This window comes from Dipodomys spectabilis, unplaced genomic scaffold (genome assembly GCF_019054845.1).
Source record: "Dipodomys spectabilis isolate Male_0828 unplaced genomic scaffold, ASM1905484v1 ptg000234l, whole genome shotgun sequence".
Lineage (NCBI taxonomy): Eukaryota > Metazoa > Chordata > Mammalia > Rodentia > Heteromyidae > Dipodomys > Dipodomys spectabilis.
Window position 1 is genome coordinate 6,138,325 of NW_024870911.1, and position 13,696 is coordinate 6,152,020.

The 13,696-nt window shown below is 34.0% G+C and overlaps 1 protein-coding gene across 1 annotated transcript in view; it reads right to left on the reverse strand.

Annotated features, from left to right (window-relative positions):
* Positions 1 to 10,693: 10,693 nt before the first annotated feature.
* Positions 10,694 to 13,696, reverse strand: part of Trhde (thyrotropin releasing hormone degrading enzyme) — a 388,269-nt gene continuing 385,266 nt past the window's right edge. Inside the window, exon 19 of the mRNA XM_042698986.1 lies at positions 10,694 to 11,025. Coding sequence (XP_042554920.1) covers positions 10,882 to 11,025 — 144 coding nt within the window. The 3' untranslated portion in view covers positions 10,694 to 10,881. The remainder of the gene's footprint in view (positions 11,026 to 13,696) is intronic.

Consider the following 13,696-nt stretch of genomic DNA (forward strand, 5'->3'; position numbering starts at 1 on the left):
GCCAGGCCCAAAGAAACATAGGTCCCATGGTTGCCCTTATTTACAACAACTAGTATATGTCTGAGTCAAGAAGAAAAGGTCAGCTAAGTTGATGTTAGGGAAATGAACCCTAAGATATGTATTCAAATGTTCTTTTCTTTCATGGGATTGTTTCTAACACATTTATAAGATTATTTCTTTGTTGCTTTGTATGTCCCTCTCCCACAGTATAACCCCAGCTTTCACTGTATTTGATGTTGTTATAATTTGTGGAAGGGAAGGGAAAAAACAAATTGTTTAAATAGGGATACAGGTGGACCCATTGCAACAATGAAACGAACAAGTCCTTATGTCCAAAACGAACTTTACAACTTTGGTGGGGGTGGAGGAGGGTTGGGTGAGGAGGGGGAGGAGGATGGGATGGGAAGGGAAAACAAAGGAGGAGGCTACAATGCTTGATAAGAAATGTACCCATTATCTTGCCCATGTAATTGTAACCCCTCTGTACAGTATTTTCACACACACAAAAAAAATACTTAAGGAGAAACTTCTCTGAAGAGGAAAGAAGGATGGCCAACAGACACATGAAGAAATGCTCAATCTCCCTAGCCTAAAAGAAATTCAAATCAAAATAACATTGAGATACCACTTCAGTCTAATAACAACAGATGCTGGAGGGGATGTGGACAGAAGGGAACCTTACTGCATTGTTGGTGGGAGCATAAGCTTGTTCAACCACTTTGGAAATCAGTATGGTGATTCCTCAAAAGACTCCACATAAAGCTCCCCTATGACCCAGCAATCCCCCTTTTGGGTATTTTTTTTTTACCCAAATGATCACAAACAAGACCATACTAAAGCTACCAGCACAACTGTTCATTGCAGCATTATTTATCCTAGCTAAGATATGGAACCTACCCAGATGCCCCTCAGTAGATGAATGGATCAAGAAAATGTGGTATATATTCACAATGGAATTCTATGCCTCTGTCAGAAATAATGACATTGTCCCATTTGGTAGGAAATGGAAAGACTTGGAAAAAATTATATGAAGTGAAGTAAGCTAGACCCAAAGAAACATAAGTCCCATGGTTTCCCTTATTTGCAATAACTAGTATATGTCTGAGACAAGTAGAAAAGGTCAGATTTGATGATGTTAGGCGAAATTAACCCCGAGTTAAGGACACAAGTGTTTTTTTTCCCTTTCTTAGAATTGTTTCTAACTTATTGATAAGGTACCACATGATTTTTTTGTTGCTTTGTATATACCTCCCTCATTGGATAAACCCAGTTTTCACTGTATTTGATGTTGGTATAATTTGGGGAGCGGAAGGGATAAAACAAATTGTTTACATAGGGATACAGCTTGACCCATTGCAACAATGTGATGTACAAGATGCTATGTGGAATAACGAACTTTACAATTTAGGCATCAGGAGAGGGGGAGGGGAGAGGGTAGCTGTAGGGATGGGAGGGAAGGGATGGTAGGGGGAAAACAAAGGAGGAGCTACAATGCTTGATAAGAAATGTATTCATTACCTTGCTCATGTGATTGTAACCCCGCTGTACAATATTGTCACAATAAAATACTTATTAAAAAATAAAGACTGAATAAAATGAAATAAGATTATGTTAAGTGAAAGGAACCCCAAAAAAGGGACACAAGAATTTTTTTAATTTCTTGCTATTTTTTAACATATTTATAATGTACTATATAATTTTTTGTTTCTTTTATGTGTTCTTCCCCCACGGTATAACCCCTGTTTTCATTGCATTTGAAGCCAGTGCCCTGCCTCTTGTATATACATTTTTCTAATTTGGGTAGAGGAATGGAAATAACAAAATGATGAAATATACAGGTTCACTCATTTTAACAATGAGATGTACAAGACACTATGTTGAAAACGAACTTTACAACTTGTGGGGGGGGAAGAGTTGGGGAAGTAGGGAGGGAAGGGATGGTAGGGTAAAAACAAAGGAGGAGATAACAATGCTCAATAGAAAATGTGCTCATTACCTTAATCATGTAAATGTAATCCCTCTATACTGTATTTTTACAATAAAAATATTTTTAAAAAGAGTAACAACTTCCAAGATTCATAAAAGTTAAGTACTTCTGGTAATTAAGGTGCATGATGCTTTTGCCTAACGGTTCTGTTTACCCTGATAGTAGATTAGAATCCTCTGTGGGCTTTGCACATCTTTATTCTTATACTCTGTCGATTATTCTGTCTTGTGTCAAACATCAATATGCTTCCAACTGAAAACAAGAGAGAGTAATGCAAAGTTGGAGTAGAGACCCACTGCCGACAGACAAGGTAAATTGTACAGTAGATGGACTTTCAGGAGAATCAAGTACATGCTGTGTTCAAGTGGATGATAAGCAAGTCTCACCCAACATTAGATGAGATGAAGTCTCCAGAAGTGTGGCTGCTGAGTTGTTTTTTTGTTTTGTTTTGTTTCTTGTTTTTTCGTAATGGGTCTTGAACTCTGGGCCTGGGCACTGTCCCTCAGCTCTTAAACTCAAGACAAGTGCTCTACCACTTGAGCCACAGTGCTACTTCTGGTTTTCTGGTGGCTTATTGGAGATCAGAGTCTAACAGACTTTCCTGCCAGGCTGGCTTTGAACCGTGATCCTCAGATCTCAGCCTCCTGAGTAGCTAGGATTACAGGCTTGAGCCACTGGCATCCAGCGCTGCTGAGATTCTTAAGAGAATGCTTGCTGTCATGAGAATGTAATCACCTGCAATGGCCCCAATGGCTATTTTGTTACAGATGTCATATTTCCTTGATTGCTCAGCACCACAATTATCAGCTGACCAGTGAATTAATATTATATGCATATGCACATATATGTTGATGGATAGCTATATTCCTGGTGATGTATGTGCAGATAGATAGATAGATAGATAGATAGATAGATAGATAGATAGATAGATAGATAGATAGATATAGAGAGAGGTCTAGATATTGAATGTCTCTTTCAGTAAGAAAATTATTGATTTCTTAATTACAGCTTAGAAGAATTAAGATGTTTCCTTATCCCCCCATTTCTCACCCTCCTAGCTATAGCCAAGAAGGATTACCAAGGGTTGTATACAGTACATGTAAAGTTCAAATAAGTGATTATAAAGAATCAGTTGTAATGCTGTCTGACCAATCATTGGAAAGACAAAAACCCAGACACATTGAAAAAAGATGTTTGAAGTACCTCTGATCAGTATATAAAATTTTGTTTTTATTGAAAACTGTTCTTGAAATTCAGGAAGCCTGAAAGTAGTTTATCTAATGCAGAAAACCTATTTAAAAGCAATCTGAAATGCATTTTAGGTGAAATCACTTTTTACCAAAGTGCAGATCATTTCATTTATTCTATGGATCTATAATTAGAAAGGACAGAAAATTGCTATTTTTTTCTTCCAATATAGTACAAATAGTACATATTTCTATCCTCTGCCTTCAGCACATGTACATTATTTAAACTCCTCATATGAGTGGCATTTTTCTCTTTTCAAGGACCTCTGTAATATAGATTTATTAAATGCCCCCACATATAATGTACACATATATAACATGTATATGACATATACATATTATCCTTATAATGTGCATATTATATACATATAGTATATATAATATATGTAATATATGCATATATATAATATAGACACAGATATGTGTATATATGTATGTAGTTTATACATATTATATATGTATATGTGTGTGATATACATATATACACATATTTAAACATATATGTATATGTATCTATGTATGTACATAGGTACATGTATGTGTGTATATATGCATATATATTTTAAAATAATTTTCAAGTAAAGGAACACAACAAAAAAGCAGAAAATATTATTCCTCTTATCCTTAACTGAGTGTAGAAAATTAAGACATTGATAGATTACACACTACTATACAAAATTTTATTATTAGAGGCAAAATTCAAAATGTTTCTGCCTAAAATACAGAAAACAAACTTTGTCATTTTGAAAAACCCATTTTGTTGTAGCACTTGATCAAAATGGAATCAAAATTCATGTTGAATACACACTGATTTAATTTTTTCTGAATAATTTTGAAGCCATATGATAATGTTGCTAAACACACACATAATTGGTTTGGTAAGCGCTTTAGTAACATGTGTTTAATAAATGATCAGTCACTTTACTAAAATTCTTAATTATGAAATATTTAAGGATGGAATAAATGTATCCATATACAAATTTTAGTAAATCAGTTCAGTTAGAGGATGGCTTTATAAAAACTTTGTAACTGAATAAACAGAAGTTGTTCAGGAGTAGCCCATATATTTTAAAATATTACTTGATAATTCAGTGGTATCCAGGAAAACAAATATGAAATTCCAAAGTTAAAATTTCTCTTATCTTCCAAATGACTGAAAAGTTCATAAATCTCAGGGTCTTATTCTGGTTTCATTTTATAATCCTTATAAATCTTTATAATCCTTATATTGCATAAGGATTTTCAAAATGTAAGAAGTCCAAACGATAGCAGTCAACTTGGCAACAGATAGCTGATATCTGGAAGGATTTGGTGAGACTGATATTCATTGTATAATATTTTTAAAAGTAGTATACAACATTTGAGAAGAAATTCATTTTAAAATGGCAGTGAATATATTTTCAATGAAAATGAATAACAAATAGTTACTCATGAATTTCTCATCCAGTAGATAAGAAGCTATATGAAAATGAGCGAATACAATCCTGTGAATCTTCTATGGGCTAAAAAAAATGTTATGGAGTGATTAATTTATAAAGTAACTGCAATGTGCATTCCAGGCATTGGAAGTAGATGTTCTTAATACCACTGGAATATTTGCTACAAAATGTTTCCCTCTTTCATTCACTTACATGACATTAGAAAAATGTGTGCCATTAAAAGCAAGTTGACCTGAGCAGAGGCAAGTCAAAGCAGTTATCTTAGACTGCCTTCACCCAGCAGGCCCATTGACAATGCAACTTAAAATAAATTAGGAAGTTGCAGTCTATCTATAATCTAGCCAGAAGACAAATATTCTTCTGACCTCTTTGCCGAGCCAAAGAAAAAAAAGTCTTGCTAGACTAATGTTTTTTCTCCACACAAAGCAGCATGTGTAGTCTCATCTTTGTGGTCCACTAGTAAAGAGATTTTCAATCCATTCTTTCCATGACTCATTGGCTAGAGTATCTATTAATTACTTGTTATAGCTTTAAACACACTACAAAACACACAAATGCAAGAAAAGCTTTTTTTCTTTTGGATTTATGAAATTTACTGAGTAGTAAACCAAAATGAATTTAACATTATCTCAAACCAGTTGCTACCAATGAGAAAGTGATCTCAGCACCTGTCCAAATCCCTAGAGACCAGTCTGTTTGAAAAAAATGTTTTCATATAGGTGGCTGGGGCTGAGTAATGGTGACTTTGAGTCATTTGAAGTTCAATCAAGTTAATCGTGTACACTGATCATTTTTAGCCTCTGTCTACTCATTGATAAGTTAGGATTTATATATTTTACATGTGTTAAACAAGATAACACAGAACACTTGGGATTTAGTAGCTGTCCACTGTGTTGTTCCTTTCCTATAAATGGACTCATTAACCATTGATGTATCACACATTTTTTAAATCGATAACAAAATCAAGATTCAGTCATGATTTTTTGTTAGTGTACTAGTATGTAAATGTCTGAAGTATAAACATCTCCCAGATACTAGTCTTCAAAATATTATACATTGAAAATAAAAGGCCTGAAAATCCATAAGATGGAGTAAAAAACATACTACTTATTGCTATCAACTAAATAACTTTTATGAGAAACAATATGAAGAAAATTAACATTATAAAACTATATTTTCAATAATCTATTGAAATACTTAAGATAGTTGTAAAAGGATTTTTTCTTAACTTTAAACTTTCAAAAGTGCACTTGAAAATAAAATTTCACAGAATACATTTGTGTTAGAGTTTTCTTGGACCTATGCTACACTAAACAAAACATTGTATTTTAAAATGTTCTAATCAATTCAAAGCAATGTAATTGGAAGCCTTGTCTATATAATTAAAATTTGAATTTCTAGAATAATTTATGAGAATATTTTTGCACGTAAGTTCAATGTACTAATTTAAAGAAATAAATTATAGCCTAAAGAATTTTCTGAACCTTCTTTAAAGGACACAAGATTAACTTAAAATTAACTAACTGTATCTACACAAATAATTTTCTAAACCAATCTCAGGAGACTTGAACTGTTTTCTCATAAGTATGTGAATGTTCTTCCTGTAACTTACTAATACTGCCAAGCCACTTGTACTATTTTCTTTTCTTTTCTTTTCTTTTTTTTTTGGTGGGGGGTCCAGTCGTGGGACCTAAACTCTGGGCCTGGGTGCTGTCCCTCAGCTCTTCAGCTCAAGGCTAGCGCTCTCCCACTTGAGCCACAGTGCCACTTCCGGCTTTTTGCTTTTTGCTTATGTGGTGCTGAGGAATCGAACCCAGGGCTTCAGGCATGCAAGGCAATCGCTCTACCACTGAGCCACCTTCCCAGCCCCTCTTTCTTTTATTTGTGTGCCAGTCATGAGGCTTAAACTCAGGGCCTGGGCACTGTCCCTGAAGTTCTTTTGCTCAAGGCTAGCACTCTACCACTTGAACCACAGCACTACTTATGGCTTTTTCAGTTTATATAGTACTGAGGAATCAAACCCAGGGCTTCATGCACGATAGGCAAGCACTCTACCACTAAACCACATCCCCAGCTAGGTACGCTGTACTGCATGCCATACAGTTTTCTTCTTATGAATAGATTCTATCCCAATGTCAGTTCCAATCATTATAGTTACAACTTTATGACCATATAATTGCAAAGTAATGTGTATTTCAGGAATACAAGCATTGTGTAATCAGAGACTGAAAATTACTCTAAAGGTTTGAGAACTATTATCCAAAATGGATATTATCTGCACCTAAAATAATTTAGCCTTGCTCTGAATGTTATCATTTTCCCTGTTGCTCTTATTCTGAGTGCCTTATGAGCTTTCTTTCTTTTTCTTTCTTTTTCTTTCTTTCTTTCTTTCTTTCTTTCTTTCTTTCTTTCTTTCTTTCTTTCTTTCTTTCTTTCTTTCTTTCTTTCTTTGCTTTAATCTGTTTTGTTGCAAATTCTATTCATGTCTTTATTCCTTTCCTTCACAATATACCTGGTAAAATAAATGTTGCTCAGTACAGATTCTTTAATTGAACCAAATTCTCTCAACAACAACTAGCAGTGTCAAATGAAAACTCAGCTATGATCTCTGATGAATGAAAAAAAAAGTAATTGAATTATATGTGCTTCTATACTCTACATGGTATAAATGGTTAGTTTATGTGAATACTTAGAAGAGAAACTGAGCTAACTTGGGTTCTTCAAAATCTTAGAAAGGAATTCTTCAAATATTAATAAATAGAATACTTTATTCAATATATTATTGTATAACTTTAGGAGTCTCTTTTCTAAGTCAAATTCCATTCTATATTTACAAAGAACTTGTTTTTCACATTTAATCTCCATGGATGTGTAAATATTGTACTGAGTATTATTTTCAGTGACTTAGATGGACTGTATTTTATCTGCATCCTGGTCATCTGTTATGATTATCTGCTACTGCCATCAGAGAAGTTTGTGTGGAAAGTAAATTGTCAGAATTTTAATAATATATTTAACAATGCTAAATGCAAAATATGATAAGTATAACGAATACACTAAATTAGCTGTGCCTACATTTACTATTGACACCATCCAAAGTAAATACTGGCAAAAATGTTCATCCAGTTGTTTGAAACCATGCAAATTTGAAACACTAACTTTAAAAATAATGTAATTATTGTGGTATAATTGATCCTGTATTTTAATGCATAATGCATAAGTTTATTTTTCACAAAATACTTAATGCAAAGAAATACTATAAATGTGTACTTATATCTTAGTTGTAGGTAAGCTCTATTTTGGATAGAGCTGTAGTTTAAAAATAGTCCCTGTGGTGACTCGGAGCTTTAACTTCATCATTGGGGTATAAAGCTAAAAATGTTTTGTACTCTTATGAGTTGTCAAACTATCAGGTATAAAAATTCTTTGAACTTGAAATATATTTTATAAATCTATGACATAGCCCTAATAACTGTAAATTATTGCATTTACAAGATTTGTAAAATGTACTACCACAAAATAATAGTTACGAGATATAATTATCCCAGAAATACCATAAACCAAAAAAAGTTAAAGGTTTACCTAAAATACATGTTATTGAAACTCAAGAATAGACATATCATGTAAATATTAGTCTTAAAATTTGAGATTATGTATATTTTAAAACTTTAAATATCATAAGACATCTTTTAAGAAAAAAATGTAAAACTGGGGAACCCTTTTTATTTACAAATCACCTGGACATGGTAAATAAGTTAGTCTTTTCTAATTGAAATCAGGTTTTGCTGTTGCACATGTATTGACACAAATGATGGTTAGGAATAGATGTTGGACACTTTCAACAATTTGTCATTCATGCTCATGTATGATTTGTAAAACAGACAAGAGAGAAAAGAGAAAACTCTAAGTATAAAATATAATTTTATAACTACATTTTACAGAATAATTCCAAGAGATACAGTTGTTTGTTTTATTATTTTGAAAATATTACTTATTTAAACAACTCAAAGAAACTGAAAAGCCTGATATAATTTCAACATTGGAAAGGATACATTTTTGAAAAATATGTAGAAGAAAAATGCCATCTGTCTGCCATTGGTACTACTGTACTGTTGAACACATATCATAGGAGGTATGGATCATTGCACACAATCACACACTTAGGATTTGATAGAGCTAAACCAGTTGTTCAAGGCCACTAAAACACTGAAAGAGGAGCATGACTGTTAACAGTGGAGAGGAAAAAGAACAAAAGTCCTTCTAACTCAAAGTGACTTCACTACAGAAATGCTACAACTACTTAAGAATTTTTCAATAATTCATGACACAAGACACCTACTTCTAAGTTTTTCTATCATCTCTGATACATGAGTTCAGGGATATTATGGTGTCTATCTGGAGCCTACACTGCAAGGTCATATTATTGTTATGCTTCAAGATGTCCTCCTTCAAGACCCTAAACGTGACATGGAGTAACTGAATTTCATCATAAAAGATAGGTAGCATCACATTGGAATTTATTTAAATTATTTTATTTATTTAAATACCACATAGAGTATTTTAAATGATGAGGATGAGTATTGCTGAAACAATAAAATTTAACTTTAGGTGGTAATCTCTAGATTAGGAAATTTCCTTTCTACAAACTTAAAATGATTCTTGGGCTCTAGAAAATATCTAATTTTTTTTGGTGTCTAATGACTATTACCTTCAGAATACATTTGTTTCCGTGATTTGTAAGATTTGAAGGAGTCAACACCTCAAGAAATAGGAAGTGAAGTCGTCACAAATGTTTTACTTCAGTACAGTAGTTGTATCAGGATTTTATAATTATAATAGAAAATATGTGAATTCTAAAGCATTCAAATGAGGTCTGTAGAACTAGTCTACGAGGTGAGAACATCATCCAAAAATACTTGTTTCACACACAGTCATGGAAATAGCTATTCCAAATTCCCTGTAGAGCAGAGGTATTAATGTCGAAGGAACCTTTTGTGTATTAACATGAGCAAAGGAATTTGTATCTAAGGGGATGGCACAACTGGCTTAAAAGGTCGTTAAATACTTATAGACCCATTGAGGTATGGTTGCTTTATGGAGGATTAGAGTAGGACAGACATGGACCAATACACAGAAAGGATTTTAAACTCTGCACCAGCCAAAAGTAGACAAACAAGATGAAAAAATACTTTCTCAGTACTGATAATTACAAGTTTACGTAATTCATTTACACAATAGGAAATGTGACCAAATGGATGACAGAATCTATATGCAAGGGTGCTATTTGCTGAGGAGGATTATAGGAGTGATTAGTATACATATAAATTTTTGTTTTAATTCATCTTCATGTAGAACAGGTCCCTGTTCAAGAAGTAGATGAAAAGCCATTCAAAAAATTTAGATAGGAAAGGAAGGATAATGTTGAGACAAATTCTTTTAAGCCTTTCCAAGTGTCCATACATTTATAACAAAAAGAGATCATTTTTCTTTGATCCGAAGAGATTATTTGCACATGTGCAGTGTACAACATACTATATACATGTGGAACTTCCTTATGTACATATACATATGCATACACTATCTATATGCCTTTCTAATGTACACACAGCTTTAACTCAAAGAAAATGAGTCAGCAACACAGTCATCACAGTCAGACAATCCAAGTGCTGAAATAAATGGCATTGATCACTTGAAGAGCTACTTTCTCTCTCCTATTGTCCATGATTGAGGATAGAATTCCCTTTTAAGGTTTCACTTTTCATTGCAACACCGATTGTCATAGATCATCTTTGTGCTTTTGCATAATGCCCACCCTGGATGTAACATATATTCACATACAACATTGGACATTTTAGATAAGCATGCTGGAACACGGGCAGGACCATACAGCCATGCACAGAATATTCTGATTATGTTACTTTTTTTCCAAATGGACCTCAACATCAACATGCACCACTACCATATTTGGTCCTGTACAGCAGGAAATGTACAGTTGAAGGAACCATGACAAGGTTCAGTCACAGGAATTTCTTTACAAAAAACCCAGTAGAGAAACAAAACAGTGAATGAAACAAACAGAAATACCCCCAAAATAAAAATAAAATAAAATAAATCCTCCCACATGTTAACACAGAAAATTGGGCCATTTCCCTCATTCCACACAAAGCAGGTCCTCTCACAAAATTTCAGATTAACTTTATGAGGCATATTAGTGTCTCATAGCTTTTCCCAGCCATTGGAAAAGCTCATCTTGATAAAGCATTTTCCAGCGCACATTGGCTTCCACAGTCTCCACAGCTCGTGAGAAAGAAGCAGCCGCCACCCCATCATAGCTCTTCATGAAGTTCTTCAGCTGGAAATAGAATTCAAAATGGTAAATCTGCATGTCTTAAAATGAACTCGTGCACAGCATATAGGAACAAGAATCTATTTTAAACAAAGTGCCACAATTGCAACCAAGGGAAAACCAGTGCTTGGTAAGAAATGCACTCATTACCTTGACCATGTAATTGTAACCCCTCTGTACGGTATTTTCATAATAAATAAAAAAATAAAATGTAAACTGAAATAAAATAAAGGAAGCCATCAACTTTACTTGTTTTTAGTTAACGTTAAAAAATCTCTTATTTGGGAGCTCATACAGAAATAACTAGCATCTGTGATGGGTGCAGCCAGATAATGGTTGCCAAGGTTATGTTTCAGGGACTTGAAGGTAATTTTTATTGAAACTATTAACTATTTATTTGGGCCTGAGTAAGAGTCCCATGGGTGAACTTCTGACAGCAGAGAAGTAAGAACTCCTCTCTCAGATCATGCCAGTACCGACATCCTGTGATGACTATGAAGGCTGATCACACAGCGCACACCACTCACGGCTTCATTCACAGTCACCTTCTCCTATCTTAAATCATTTGCCTTCTTTATATAATAAATACCCCTGAAATCTATCCTCAGAGAGGCTGAGTTGAGAGTTCTTCTCCCATCTCTTCACGCTTAATCACCTTATGAGTAAAGTCTTTCTCCTTTATTCATCATTTCACAGATTGACATGCTGCTCAATGGGCAAAATCACAATGGAAAGCATACCTGCTATTGTGGAGCAAGTTTGATAATGACATAAAATAAACAGGTTGAATCAAGCGAGTGTGGTATGAATGATTGCTAAATGCCAAAGAAAAAGAGTGGACATTGAAATTTAAGTGATTCCACATCCAACTTCTTGCCTCATTAATAGATATTAAAAGAGATCTATTTCATTTCTTCAATTAGTAGAGTATTGTAGAAAAGACTAATTCTACTTGCAAGGCACATCCAATGTATAAAATTCCTTGCAAACTGAATATAAGGATTAAAGTTTATCTTTATTTGTAGACAGAAAATGGTTCTCTGTCTTTAACAAATGAGCTTGACACTTATCTGGAGGTCAAAGGATTACCACACCTATTAGGTGGTAGGAAACCTAGACTAATGACCACTGCAATCACCCTTGTCACTATATTCATGGAAAAATGAAAGAGAAATATAGTCTTGTTGAGCTAGGAAATTTGAACATGTAAGTTGGAAATTTTAAGTATACTTTTATAACTTTTCCTGATAGGAGATGTTAGAGAGTTCCCATGTTCTGGAAATAATAGGGAATTTACCTCAAGATTAAATCCTGGCCATTTTTCTTCTTGTTTAATATGTTGTAAACTGGCAACCAACCAACAATTGCAATGCTAATAGACAAATGTGAAAAATCAACTTGCAACACAGAAAAGCTATGTGGTGTAATTAGTGTGGAGTGTGATTCATCACTGGGTGGCATCTCATGGAAGAAAGCCAGGAAGGAAACGTGGTACGATCAAGACAAGCTTGGGAGAATGGGGTGGAGGGTGTTTAACATGAAATTATTTTTATCTTTCCAAATTAGTTTGGAATGTATAAATAGCATGGTTTGGGACAATATTACTTTAATGACAAGCTACTGGTAGGCTTTCTTAGTTTGTCGCCTACTTTCCTACAAGTCTTTTGTTGGCTTTAGCAAAGGATTTTCCTATCTCCAGGCTTTATCCTTGAAAAGACTCAAAATCACTGTACTTTTTTATAATAAATTTGGAAGATATCCACTGTACAACAACAGAATATTGATGGCCACAGAAAGGCGCACGCACACACACACACAGAGCTAATCAAATGCCAGAAATCAGATCTTCGTTTGAAACTTTGTCTGATTAACACAATAATACATTTGTATTAACTGCTTTGATTTCAGATTTTAATCCATAGCCATAAATCAACAGATTTCATCCTGTTTTGAACATTTTCCCCTCTTGGCATTTACTGAACATGCCAGAAAGTAATCTAACCCTCTATTGGTAGCTTGAACTCCATGATGCATATACTCTTATCATCTTTATGAAACTAGCTTGAACATATCAAGCAAAGCCTTTAACTTTTCTTTCAAGGTAAACTGTGGGTCTGAATATAAAATTATTTTTACATGAGGATGGTACATTAGATTATCTTGCCAGAGCATACTCATAATACAATGTAACTACTGGGTTTCTAGAGATTCATTTCTTAAATTACTATTTAAGTGCACTAAATATCTCCCTTGTGGGCTCAGAAAGCCTGGGCTGAATCAGGTACCGCTGATTCATTACCGTGCATCCTAACCATGTTCCACAATTGCTCTACACTGATTTTAGAAACTGTATTTCTCCCAGCTTTGAACACAAACATGATCTGAGGGAGTGTAGCTCTCTCACCAATCCTGGTGTATGACTTCACTACCTTACAGAACCCTGTCTACTTCTGAGATCTTGGACAGAAGAAAGAATATGCAATACTCTTGTCTTATTTCTTCAGCTCTATGCTAGGTTTTCTGCTGCTACTAGTTATCTTTTTATTGTGTTTCCAAGTTAACCACACCATGGTACACTTTATAAAATTTCAACTTCAGACGCTTTTACGAAATAACACTTAGGAAAATGTCAGTATTGTTGGTAACCTCTAATTTTCTTCACATAAACCTTCTAGAC